The sequence below is a fragment of the Tasmannia lanceolata genome, unplaced genomic scaffold (assembly GCF_043159265.1).
Source record: "Tasmannia lanceolata isolate RefF3 unplaced genomic scaffold, GAP_Taslan_0.1 ptg000025l, whole genome shotgun sequence".
In the NCBI taxonomy this organism is placed as follows: Eukaryota; Viridiplantae; Streptophyta; class Magnoliopsida; order Canellales; family Winteraceae; genus Tasmannia; species Tasmannia lanceolata.
In genome coordinates this window covers 14,282,203-14,293,763 of record NW_027518702.1, presented here as the reverse complement: position 1 = coordinate 14,293,763, position 11,561 = coordinate 14,282,203, and the positions used below count along the sequence as shown (strand labels likewise).

Here is an 11,561-nt window from a genome sequence, read left to right as displayed (position 1 = left end):
CCAATATAGCATTGAAACCCCAGGAGATTACTAGGGGGGTCTCTTGATTATCTCCTGCTCATATGGTGAGATGTTATGCTTGTCTCCTCCCAACAAATCCAATTAGAAAACTCCGTAAAGATGGTTTTTTGCTTGGATTTCTGGGGAATGATGCTTTTCTTTCTCTCTCTGTTCTCTCTGTCACTTTATTGGTAATGATACCCCAACCAAACACTACCTGCAACTATTCTACAAGGATTGTCTCCACCCTGGTGACTACCTACACCACTACCTTACGAGTAAAATTACATGCAATAGGCCTTTTTTTTCTTTCTTTTTTTGGCCTGCTCGTTTTGGATTATAAATATTGATTTTGAGTCAGAATCTAATTATTAGAATCAAAATTATTTTTAATTTTGAGTCCAATAATCAATCTTGAATTCTGACTCAATTCACATAATCTAAAATGAGCAAGACCTTTAGCTTTTGAGAATCAACTTTGAGTCCAAAACTGATTATATTGGACTCAAATTGGGAATCGATTGTGCCTACAAAACTTACTGGACTATAAATTGAGCATATCTCTGAGTCCAGTAATTGGTTTTTGACTCATAATCAATTCTGAAAATCCGTAATGAGTAGGACCTAAGGCCATGTTTGTTTTGGATTTTGCTAGTCCATTTTAAGCCCGACACAGATTCCTCACAAAATAAAGAAGGGGGAATGATGACTGATACATTTGGCCATTCTCACTTTTTTATTTGCTTTTGTGGGGTTAAGTGCTCTTCGTTTTCTTGTTTGCGCACACGTCACGATGGAGGACTCCGTGCTTTTTTTCCTGCATGGGATCCCATTTTGCTAGCAATCCTCTTTCTTTATATCACACTATAGGTTTTTTATTCAAAATTTGCTAGGGACCAGTCTGGGTATTTGCACGGGGTGGCTCGGAGAGTAGTGGAATAGGAAGTCAAAAGGAGGATACAAGCATTTTTTATTTGCTTGGAATTACCTCGGAGAATTGTGTAAGTAATGTTTGGTTGCACTTATACTCGGAGAGCAAGAGAATAAGTAACGGGTGTCAATAATACTAATATAAGGAGAGAGAGAGAGAGAGAGCGCATTATTCCCTATAAAATTCAACCAAATTTTTTTACTTTTAGAATAATTTGATTTAAAAGTTATAAGGAGGGGCAGGGAATCCATGTCAAGCAATTATTTCATGGGAAACATGCAAGGGAGTCAAAGGGAGTCCAATGCTATTTTGGCAACCAAACGTGGAATGGCATGTCAAATACAACCTAAATTCTAACGGCTGCCGGGCTTTTTTGCAACCAAACGTAAGTAAATAAAAGCACCTTTTGCTTTACTTGTGGTTTATTTGTAGTGTTTGTTTGCCAAAGTAATGCCCAAATCCTTAGAGTTCACCAAACAAGAAAAAGGTGCAATTAATGCATGTCTGATGAAGTAGCATCACTTCTCTTTTCATATGAAATATCTCAAAAAGGAAGAGATTTTTATATAATCCTCCCATCTCTCTATCTCTTCATCTCTTTCTCCTCTCCACCGGTTAACGTTTATCCAAACAGGAATTTTACTTACTCTTTGCTTTGCTTTACCAGACATTTAAAATCATGCCCCCTCCATGGTGAGTACTTACCGAAGAGAATGCTTATCCAAATAGAGCCTTGCAGAAGGCATTTCATGGGCCGTTCGCTGCATGAGAGAGCAGCAACACAGGTTCACTTTTCATCAGATTTTGTCATATTTATTTAATTCATTTGAGAGCTTGATTAAGGATTTGCTAGTTTTGGTCGAGAAGCGTGGGAGAGACAAACCAGGGTTATAGGTTATGGATGAGAGAGAGAGAGAGAGTGGGTGATGGGATATAACTACTTATGTGGGTATTTTGGTCATTTCATAAAATACTAACAGGCTGTTTTTTTTTTTTGGGGAAGTGATATTTATGCCCCTTTTGATCGCCACGGACACCCTGCACCAGTGTACTTGCAATCAAACCCACTAGATTCTTCTGACGTCAAGTACATTAGCCCCAGTTTAGTCATGGTGTCCATGGTGATCAAAAGGGGCATAAATATCACTTTCCTTTTTTTTGGTAGGTAAGCTGGGGTTGAACCTCTGACCTCATCGTCAAAGAACTTAGTCTATAGCCGGTGTGCAGCATTTAAAATTGTTTTCTAATAATAAAGCTGGGCCAATCTATAAGCTCCCTCTAGGCCATGTCTGGATTACAATAATTTTTTGAAAAAAGTTTCAAAAGTAAACATATTTCTAAAATTTCCTAGTTTGTTTACACAAGCAAAAATTAACTTGAACCAACCCAATTAAATTCTTACTAATTTAAGATAATATCTCAGGGGCTGCAACACGGTCGGGTTGGGTCGGGTTTTTCAAAACCCTAGCCCAACCCTGGATTCCATTATCTCGGCCCTGACCCTGAGTCAGGGCCGGAAAACCTCAACCCATTACCTGCCCTACAGGGTATTGTGTGTCAGCCAAACTTGCATCCTATTATCTCTCTAAATCAACCATAATCATATCGTTTCATTCTATGCGCCCCCCCCCCCCCCAGCCAATTATTGGACTAAAAAATTAATGTAATTTTGACACCAATAATCAATTGGGGACTCACAATAGGTGGTCACAATCTCAAACAAAATTCTCCATGTAAGTGTAAGTGAGGCAGAAAGTGGGACCATATAAGTGTTTTTTTTTAAGGAAAAACTGGCAGCAACTTTGCCATATAGTGCGTGTTTGGCGTACCATTTAAAACACTGTTTGGCGTTTGAAACACTGTTTTGGGGTGAAATGACCGTTTGTGAGTGTTTGGGTGCGCAACCACCGTTTAAAACGCCATTTGAAACACCGTTTTGAACCCTCAAAACGGCGTTTTGCAAACGGAGGGGGGGGAGTTTCGTTTGCAAAACGCCGTTTTGAACGGAGTTTTTGGGTTGTGGGTTTTTTACGTGTTTGCCCTCACCAAAACCCATTTTTATGTATATGATTGCGATTTTATGCGTTACGTTAAATACCAAAAAAGTGGGGGTATTAATATCATTCTTGAGAACACAAATTTGTTAAATTTTAATATTTAATTCAAAACAAGGGGCTGCTGATATCATTATATGATCTCTTAATTTTGATTTTATAAAGACAAAAGAATTAAAAGAAACCCTAGTTTCTTACTTTCTTCATCTACTTTCCAAAGTTGCAAACCCTCTCACGCCTCACTGCCTCAGCGCCTCCACTCGTCCGTCAAATCCAACAAATCCAGCCGTTAAGAAGAAGAAGGAGAAGAACCCCAAATGTATAGTCATTTTTTTTGGCAATGATGTTTAATTTTAATAGTGTTTGAATGAGATCCTAATAACATTTTAATAATGGGCCTAATGAAAGAGTAGTTGAGTTACATTGAGGCCAACCAAACAATGCCCTTTTTGGTCATTTTACCACTAAAACTCCGTTTTGGGCCATTTGCAGCCAAACACATAATACCTCCGTTCGCCGTTTTGATCTGGCCAACCAAACATGAAAACGTCATTTTGCAAAACGGCGTTTTAAACGCTATTTCAAACGGTACGCCAGACACACCCATAATATGATGAAGTGGCATATATTAAGGAAGCTAAAAATGACCAGTACCATTGTGGTAATCTCGTAATTTCATTCACAATTTAGGGCCTTATAACAGGCCAGTCTTCAGTTTCTACTTATATATATCTAGGGTTTGCTCGAGACACTAGGTATCTGCAAAGAACGCCCTAATTTCTAGGTCTTTTTCTTCTTCTTCTTTTCTTTTCCTTCGATTTAAGGTTTTGTGTGTTTGCATGGAAAACTAAAATTGGATTCTCTCATTGTGATCAGATCTGGTATTGTAGCAGACGCATTTCCGTTTAATCATGGCTCTGGTGAGTTTTTTTTTTTTTTTTTTTAATATTCGTTCTTCGATTTTTTGTTTTAGTTGGGAGGATTGATTGTAAATTTCTATGTATGAAATAAAACAAGAAGAATCGAAGGTTTTTTTTTTGAAAAATTAATTAAGATGTGGCGATTGTTGCATGCAGAACTTTTTATGGTTTAAGATTATGACAACTGATTGTGAGTGATAAACCAATTATTGGACTCAAAATTACATTTAAATTTGAGTCCAATAATCGTTGTAGCACTCACAATCGGTTGACATAATCTCAAACGAACAGGGCCTGTCTCTTTCTAATCATATGGGGAATTTTCTAGGTTTGGTGATTGAATGCCCCACTGCTGCTTTTTATAGATAACTCAACTGTAGAATCTAATAGTCTGAAGTGTCTTGCAATTCAGTCTTTGCCCAATGTTCTATTTTTGTATATTAGATGAATTTTCAATCCAATCCAATCCAATCCGTCTTTCTTTCATAATAAATTCCATATGGCTGGGCAATCAGATGATCTTACCTGTTTATCTTGTGAATTGACCTACTGAGTGACTTGGCCATGGTACAAAAAAATCAGTGATCCAGGTGGATCGCAGAGACATGTGGGCTCATATCAGGGGTCCCACACGACCACACACAAGATAATATTTTACATGTGTAATCAACAAGATAAGTATAAGGAATGATAAGGTGGCATGTCTCATATTTTGTTGAAAAAGTTTCTCTTAAGGAGGGAATATGAAATATCTCTAGGTGAAAATATTGTAAGAGAAAATATCTCCATCTCCTATTAAACTTACTATTTATAGTAAGTCTACAATTTATTATTTATAATAAATATGCAAATTACTATTTATAGTACGTCTGAAACTTATAGTAAATACGGGATTGAAGGAAACTCTGCATGCATACCAAAAAAGGAGGAATAAATAATTGAAGAGGCACTTAGAAACACACATCTTGAGGCTTTGAAGAAGAAGAGAAGAAAATCTCCTCTGTGAATAGGATTGTGAGTTGGGAGAATCTCTCTCACTAGTTTTGTGTTTTGTTTCTTTTTCTCTTCTTAGATTATTGTTCCTTCCCTATAATGCTTCGTTTGGTTGCACAAAAGCTCGGCAGCCGTCGGAATTTAGTTTGGATTTGGCTTGCCACTCCACGTTTGGTTGCCAAAATGCATTGGACTCTCTTTGATTCCCTTGGATGTCTCTCATGTAATAATTTCTTGTCTCTTTCTTGTCCCCTTCTTCCAAAAACAAAGAATCGTGGTTTAATTTTCTTGGGAATGATGCTCTCTCTCTCTCTCTCTCTCTCTCTCTCTCTCTCTCTCTCTCTCTCTCCCTATATTGGTAATGACACCCCCTACTTTTTCTCCTACTCTCCGAGTATATGCCGCGTAACCAAACACCATTACACAATTTTCCGAGGTAATTGTAGGCAAATCAAAATGCTTGTCTCTTCCCTTTGACTTCCTATTCCACTACTCTTCGAGCCACCCCAAGCAACCAAACGAAGCATAAGTGATAAATTGAGGAAGTAGTTATTTTATTCTATCTTTCTAGGAATTGAAAGATAGGTTTGTGACTAGGGTTTACTCATTAGATAGTTAACAGAAGGTCCATTCATTAGATAGTTAGGATTGTCCAATCCCTGTTTTTTCTGCTCCATGTTATGACCGAACATGTGGATGGTCCGGATCCTCCTACGCACAACCATGTATGTTGGTTATGTCCAATAAATTGAGGTGCGTTTGATGTGGGGGACCAGACATGACCCCTTCATATTAATAAAGTTTTTGTGGATCTAGTCAAGATTCTCTCTTTTGCTTGTTGGTAGACTGTGATTGAACCTATGACCTCAATGTTGCAATCCTCAGCTCCTAATTGCTAGGGCATTGGACTTAATCAAATAAAATCTTTTTCTCACTTCTCCAAAAAGAAGTTTTAATTGCTTATATTGGAAATCTAGTCGGGTTCGTGGAGAAGTATCTGATACCATGGGCGATGTCAATTGCTATATATATATACATATATATATATATATATATATATATATATATATATATAGAGAGAGAGAGAGAGAGAGAGAGAGAGAGAGTTGGGATGGAACATATGATATCACGGAATGTTGCTCCATTGTGACCTGGTGGTCACGGGTTCAAGTCACGGAAACAGCCTCTCTGCAAAGCAGGGGTAAGGCTGCGTACATCTAGCCCTCCCAGACCCCGCAACAGCAGTAGCTTCATGCACTGGGCCGCCCTTGATGGCAGTTATGATATCATGGTTGATGTTTATATGGATGTTCCATACATGTGAATAGGAAGCAGATGTTTTTGTTAACAAGTTTTCATTGCCGGGGATACAGTTTCTGAGGATGATCTTAGTTAGTACTGTTGGGAAATGCACATTAAGGATACAAGCTTAGGGATTTAGGTGTATTGGAACTTAGTCATTGGGGATGATTGTCCTTTTAGAAAAATGTCTAACAGACATGATATGATTGGCTTGGGACATGGGACCATATAAACTATGCGGGTGCGGTCTCAGAAATTAGTCATTTGAAATGATTATGTGCTATGAGTGGCTTGGGACATAAAACCATATAAACTGTCACCCAGCAATGGTTTTGGCCATTGTAATTGGGCAGAACCTGGATTCTTTGAATCACACAAGTGCCAAGTCTTGTTCTTGGCATTGTGTTGCGGAATGTGTAGGCCTTGTTCTTCTTCCTCCCATTGTAAACTTTTGAAAGAGGTGGGGGATGTGTTTTAGGTTTTTGTGGGACTTGGGGCCCATTGAATTCGTATTATTGGCCTCTCTTGAAAAGATCTAGCCCTTGAGTTCTGGTCGTAATACATTTCAATATTCTTAGCATCTGTTTTATTCGTCGATTCATGATGCGGACTTTATAAGAATACTTATCCAGTGGAAGGAGACTCCCTCGACATCATCAGGTGGTTGTATGGGAGCAGCCCTCATCCTTAGAGGTCCGCGGACCTTATTGAAGAGATTTGAATCAGCTCAAGGAGTATCCGATTATCTTTCATCATGTTAGGATATCTGCCAACAGTGAGGCATATTTTGGTTGGCTCAATCAGGGGTTGATAGGACCAGCTTGGAAATTTTCGGCCACCTCTTCCCTTGATTTTTTTTAATTGAGCATTGTAGTCCCCCTTCGCAGCCTGTTAGTTATTCTCTTCTATCAATTTGTCCGTAAACTACGCACTTACGGCTTTGGTTTCGATATGTGTTTCGGTTCCGGTATTGTTTCGGTGGAGATGGAAACAAAAACATTTCGATTATTTTGTGGCGGTTTTGGTGGAAATTTGAAACCAAGGTTCTTGGCCCTATCGGTGAGGTTGTGATTCCTCAATGATCAACAATGTAACATCATAAATGAAAGGGTATTCCATGCCTAAAGTGCGGCTCCTTTTTTGAATTTGGTTAGGGATTGTTTCGTCTGTTCTATTGCCTGTTTTTGGGACAAAGTGTGGGTAAAGATTATGGTGGTCGCTTGATTTGATTTTGTTAATTCATCCTAGATCTCTGACAATTGTCTTAAGCAATGTATTGGAAGCTTTTCATCTGATGTTTAATGGTGATTCTGGTGGGTGTACTTTGTAGGTGTTGCATGCAGGGAACACAAACAAAAATGCTTTTAAGGCGCTCATTGCAGCAGAGTACACAGGAGTCAAAGTTGAACTGGTTCAGAATTTTGAGATGGGTGTCTCAAATAAAACACCCGAGTTTCTTCAAATGAACCCTATTGGAAAGGTACACTATTATCCAAAGGATAACTTGCTGATTGCCATTTATTTAACTTATTCTTTGATCATGTTTGCTTCAAAATGCTCTACAGGTCCCTGTATTACAAACACCTGATGGTCCCATATTTGAGAGCAATGCCATTGCACGTTATGGTGAGACTATATTTCAGGTTCCTCAAATTTGGAATCCTAATGTTATCCTTGTAACTCCTTATGTTCTGTGCTGCAGTTGCTCGCTTGAAGGATGACAATTCTCTTTTTGGGTCTTCCCTGATTGAATGTGTAAGATTTTTAGTTCTCATGCACAATTGAACTTAGTAGGCACTGTCACTATTTCTGTGGTTGAAATTCTTTATGCTTTTTTCATCTTATTGCCACAGGGTCGTATTGAGCAATGGATTGATTTTGCATCAATGGAGATTGATAAAAACATTTTGCGGTGGTTCGTACCAAGAATTGGGTTTCAAGTGTACCTTCCTCCGGTTTGTTACATATCCATAACCCACATAACTTCCTCATATAAGAGCTATGTCACAAATATATGCGATATTTTGTTTTTATCGCGACATTTTGATAAAACAACAAAATCCTGATATTTTAAAAATATAGTGATATTTTCATTTTTATCATAAAATATTGTGATAATATCACGATGTTTTTACGATATATTTATTTTATACTTTTTTCTGGAATTTTAATTTTTTATAGTTTTAAAATATTTTTTTTTTCATTTTTTCCCGATATAAATCCGTAAAAAGTTTAAAAAAAATAAAAAAATCCTGTCATTTTCCCTCGCTGATAAATTCCCGAGAATGATATTTGTGACACAGTATAAGAGTAGGGCAATGTTTATTGATTCGTTTCTCTCTAATCACTTTCCCTCTTGATCTTATCCTATATGAAGGCCGAAGAAGCTGCCATTTCTGATTTAAAGCGGGCCCTTGCTGCTTTGAATTCGCATCTAGCTACAAACACTTACCTGGTGGGCCATTCTGTAACACTTGCTGACATTGTCATGACATGTAACTTGTTCTTGGGATTTAATCGGATTATGACAAAGACCTTCACCTCAGAGTTCCCTCATGTTGAGAGATACTTTTGGACCATGGTTAATCAGCCTAATTTCTGCAAGATTTTTGGTGAGGTTAAGCAGGCCGAATCTGTTCCACCTGTAAAAAAGACTGCTCCGCCAAAGGAGTCTGCAAAAGCGAAGACCAAGGATGAACTGAAGAAAGAGGCAAAGAAAGAAGTCAAAAAAGAACCTGCCATGCCTAAAGAGGATGATGCAGAGGAAGAAGAGGCGTCCAAACCCAAGCCAAAAAATCCTCTCGATCTGCTGCCCCCGAGCAAGATGATATTGGATGAATGGAAGAGACTCTACTCTAATACCAAGACCAATTTCCGCGAGGTTGCAATTAAAGGTATTGTTGTTCTAGTGTTTGATGTCATTAAATTATGGGATGTTTTTCCATTGAAAATAAGTGCAGGATAATATTATTTTCGAAAGAATACAATTTGGTTTCTGTATTTTTTTTATGTTTTTTATATAATAAGATTGCAACATTTGATTTTTTTATGTGTTTTGGGTAGGAAGCGTAGCACATGGCTTGGAAAAAACTTGATTTACATTTCTCCCTGACATTAGTCCGCATATACACTCGTTTTTCTTATGTATGTTGTTTACCTTAGGGCAGATATCTCTACTAATTACCAGCAGTTAACTTTCCGGTTTTTTGTTTTTTATCTGTGCATGTGGTTTATGCCTTCTCATTGTGGGGCCTATCATTGGAAGAAGCATGACGTGTATTGAATATGGTCCAAAATTCTTACCAGTTGATGGTACCCACTCCAATCAATGACTAGTTGAAGTTTATGTGACGATTGTTTCACATTCAATGTCATTGATTGGAGCGCTAGCTAGTATCATCCCATTTGCAAGATTTTTGGACCGTGAGCCAGCCCTTGTGTGCTCTGTACATTGATGAATCCTGGATGAGTGACCATATATCATGTGTACCACTAACAAGTGCACAATTGGAAACTTAGCTTCTGGTAATTAGTAGAGAGCTGTGCCCCATTTATAATATACTAAACATGTTTCTTTTCTTTGTCATTGGTTTCTTTCCATAGAAGATATACATTGGAAAACTTATTCCATAGAAAAAATTTACGTGAATTTTTTCTATTCTAGATTTTTTACACCTCATGGATAGCATGGCTGGGGCCCATTATCTTACAACACATGTTTTGACAAGGTGAGGCCCATCATTTTACACCCATGGTTTGCATGGGTAAGGCCCACTATTTTACACCTCATAGTTAGATATGGGAGGGCCCAGAATCTCTATGCAATCACACATGCATATGGTGGGGGTCACCATTTCACACCCATGAGTGGGCCCACCATCTCCTCCCAAATCCATGCATAGGGCGGGCCCCGCTATTTTACACCTCATGGCTTTATGGCGTAGGGTCCATTATTTTACACCCATGCATAGTATTAGTATGGCCGAGAATGTTAGTTTATATTATATATCTGGATTTGTACACATTGATCTGTTAACATTGTGTTGAGAAAGTTTTCTATTCAGCTATGGTTTAAAAGGAAATATATAGCATCTTCTCCGCAGTACACATGGTCATATGTACTGTGCTTACCACGACTGTCTTTTCTTTTCTTTTTTATATTGCAAATTACCAGCTTTGAAATTCCTGTCCAAATTACTTTGGTTAAAACAATTTATTCATCTTGTTTTGTTCGTCTTTGCAGGATTTTGGGATATGTATGATCCGGAAGGATACTCCCTCTGGTTTTGTGACTACAAATACAATGATGAGAACACTGTCTCGTTTGTCACCTTGAATAAGGTGGGTGGTTTTCTGCAACGCATGGATTTGGCTCGCAAGTATGCATTTGGGAAGATGTTGGTGATCGGTTCAGAGCCACCATATAAGGTGAAAGGTTTGTGGCTCTTCCGCGGACAAGAGATTCCTCAATTTGTAATGGACGAGTGCTATGACATGGAACTCTATGAGTGGACGAAAGTGGACCTATCAGATGAAGCCCAAAAGGAGCGTGTCAACGCCATGATTGAAGATCAAGAACCTTTCGAGGGCAAGGCTTTATTAGATGCCAAATGTTTCAAGTGAGAGGTATGTTGAGATCTCATGAAAATCACTGCTTTATTTTTCTTGTTTTTTACCCAGTAAAACAGTTTTGAGAGTTGGTGTGCTTTGACATATTTTTCCAATTTTCCTCATTATGTTTGCTTGTGATTTGGTGCTTGGATGGTTTCTTAAGCCTTATGGTTGCTTCTTATCCTGCTTACTATTTTTCCACGCCATTAATGATGTATGAACTCTAGTTGTCTGTTACTGTACCGGGCTTGGTAAGTGGGTATGGAACTATATCTTTGAACCCCAAGCTGAAAAAGTCAATTCTTTTAATTGACAGTAGTCTGGTTTGATGCCTGTTGTGGGAAGAGCCTTTTTAACCACTCTTTTCTAGCTCTATCTATTTGTCCTTGAGTTTCATCATCTGATGCCATTTCAGTAGAAAAAAAAAGCTCAAAATTCTGCACATAAAGATGCTTTGTTGTGTGTTTTGAGTATTGAAGATCCGGGATCTGCTATCCTTAAGCCCATGTTTGGCAACCATGAATCCTTTTTTTTCCATGGAATGGGGAGAGTATGGGTGGAAAGACTTTAGAGGGCATGAATGAGGAGAGGATGAGAATTGGCTAAAAAACTGGGAATAATAAAATCCTATTTTGAGAATGAGGGTTTCTGCGCTCGAGCACAAATAAGCTTATCTGCTCTCGAGTGCAAAAAGGGGTGGGCCCACATTGTTGGGGGGGATCCAAAGCATTCATTTGGAAGGCCCTTTCC

General features: G+C 38.3%; 1 protein-coding gene across 1 annotated transcript; it reads left to right on the top strand.

Annotated features, from left to right (window-relative positions):
- The first annotated feature begins 3,689 nt into the window (after positions 1-3,689).
- LOC143857787 (elongation factor 1-gamma-like) lies at positions 3,690-10,949 on the top strand. The gene is made up of 8 exons (XM_077368271.1): positions 3,690-3,769; positions 3,862-3,905; positions 7,531-7,680; positions 7,766-7,826; positions 7,903-7,955; positions 8,054-8,155; positions 8,578-9,094; positions 10,444-10,949. The coding sequence occupies exons 2-8, from the start codon at positions 3,897-3,899 to the stop codon at positions 10,821-10,823; spliced, it is 1,272 nt and encodes a 423-aa protein (XP_077224386.1). The 5' UTR covers positions 3,690-3,769; positions 3,862-3,896; the 3' UTR covers positions 10,824-10,949.
- The last annotated feature ends 612 nt before the right edge of the window (positions 10,950-11,561 follow it).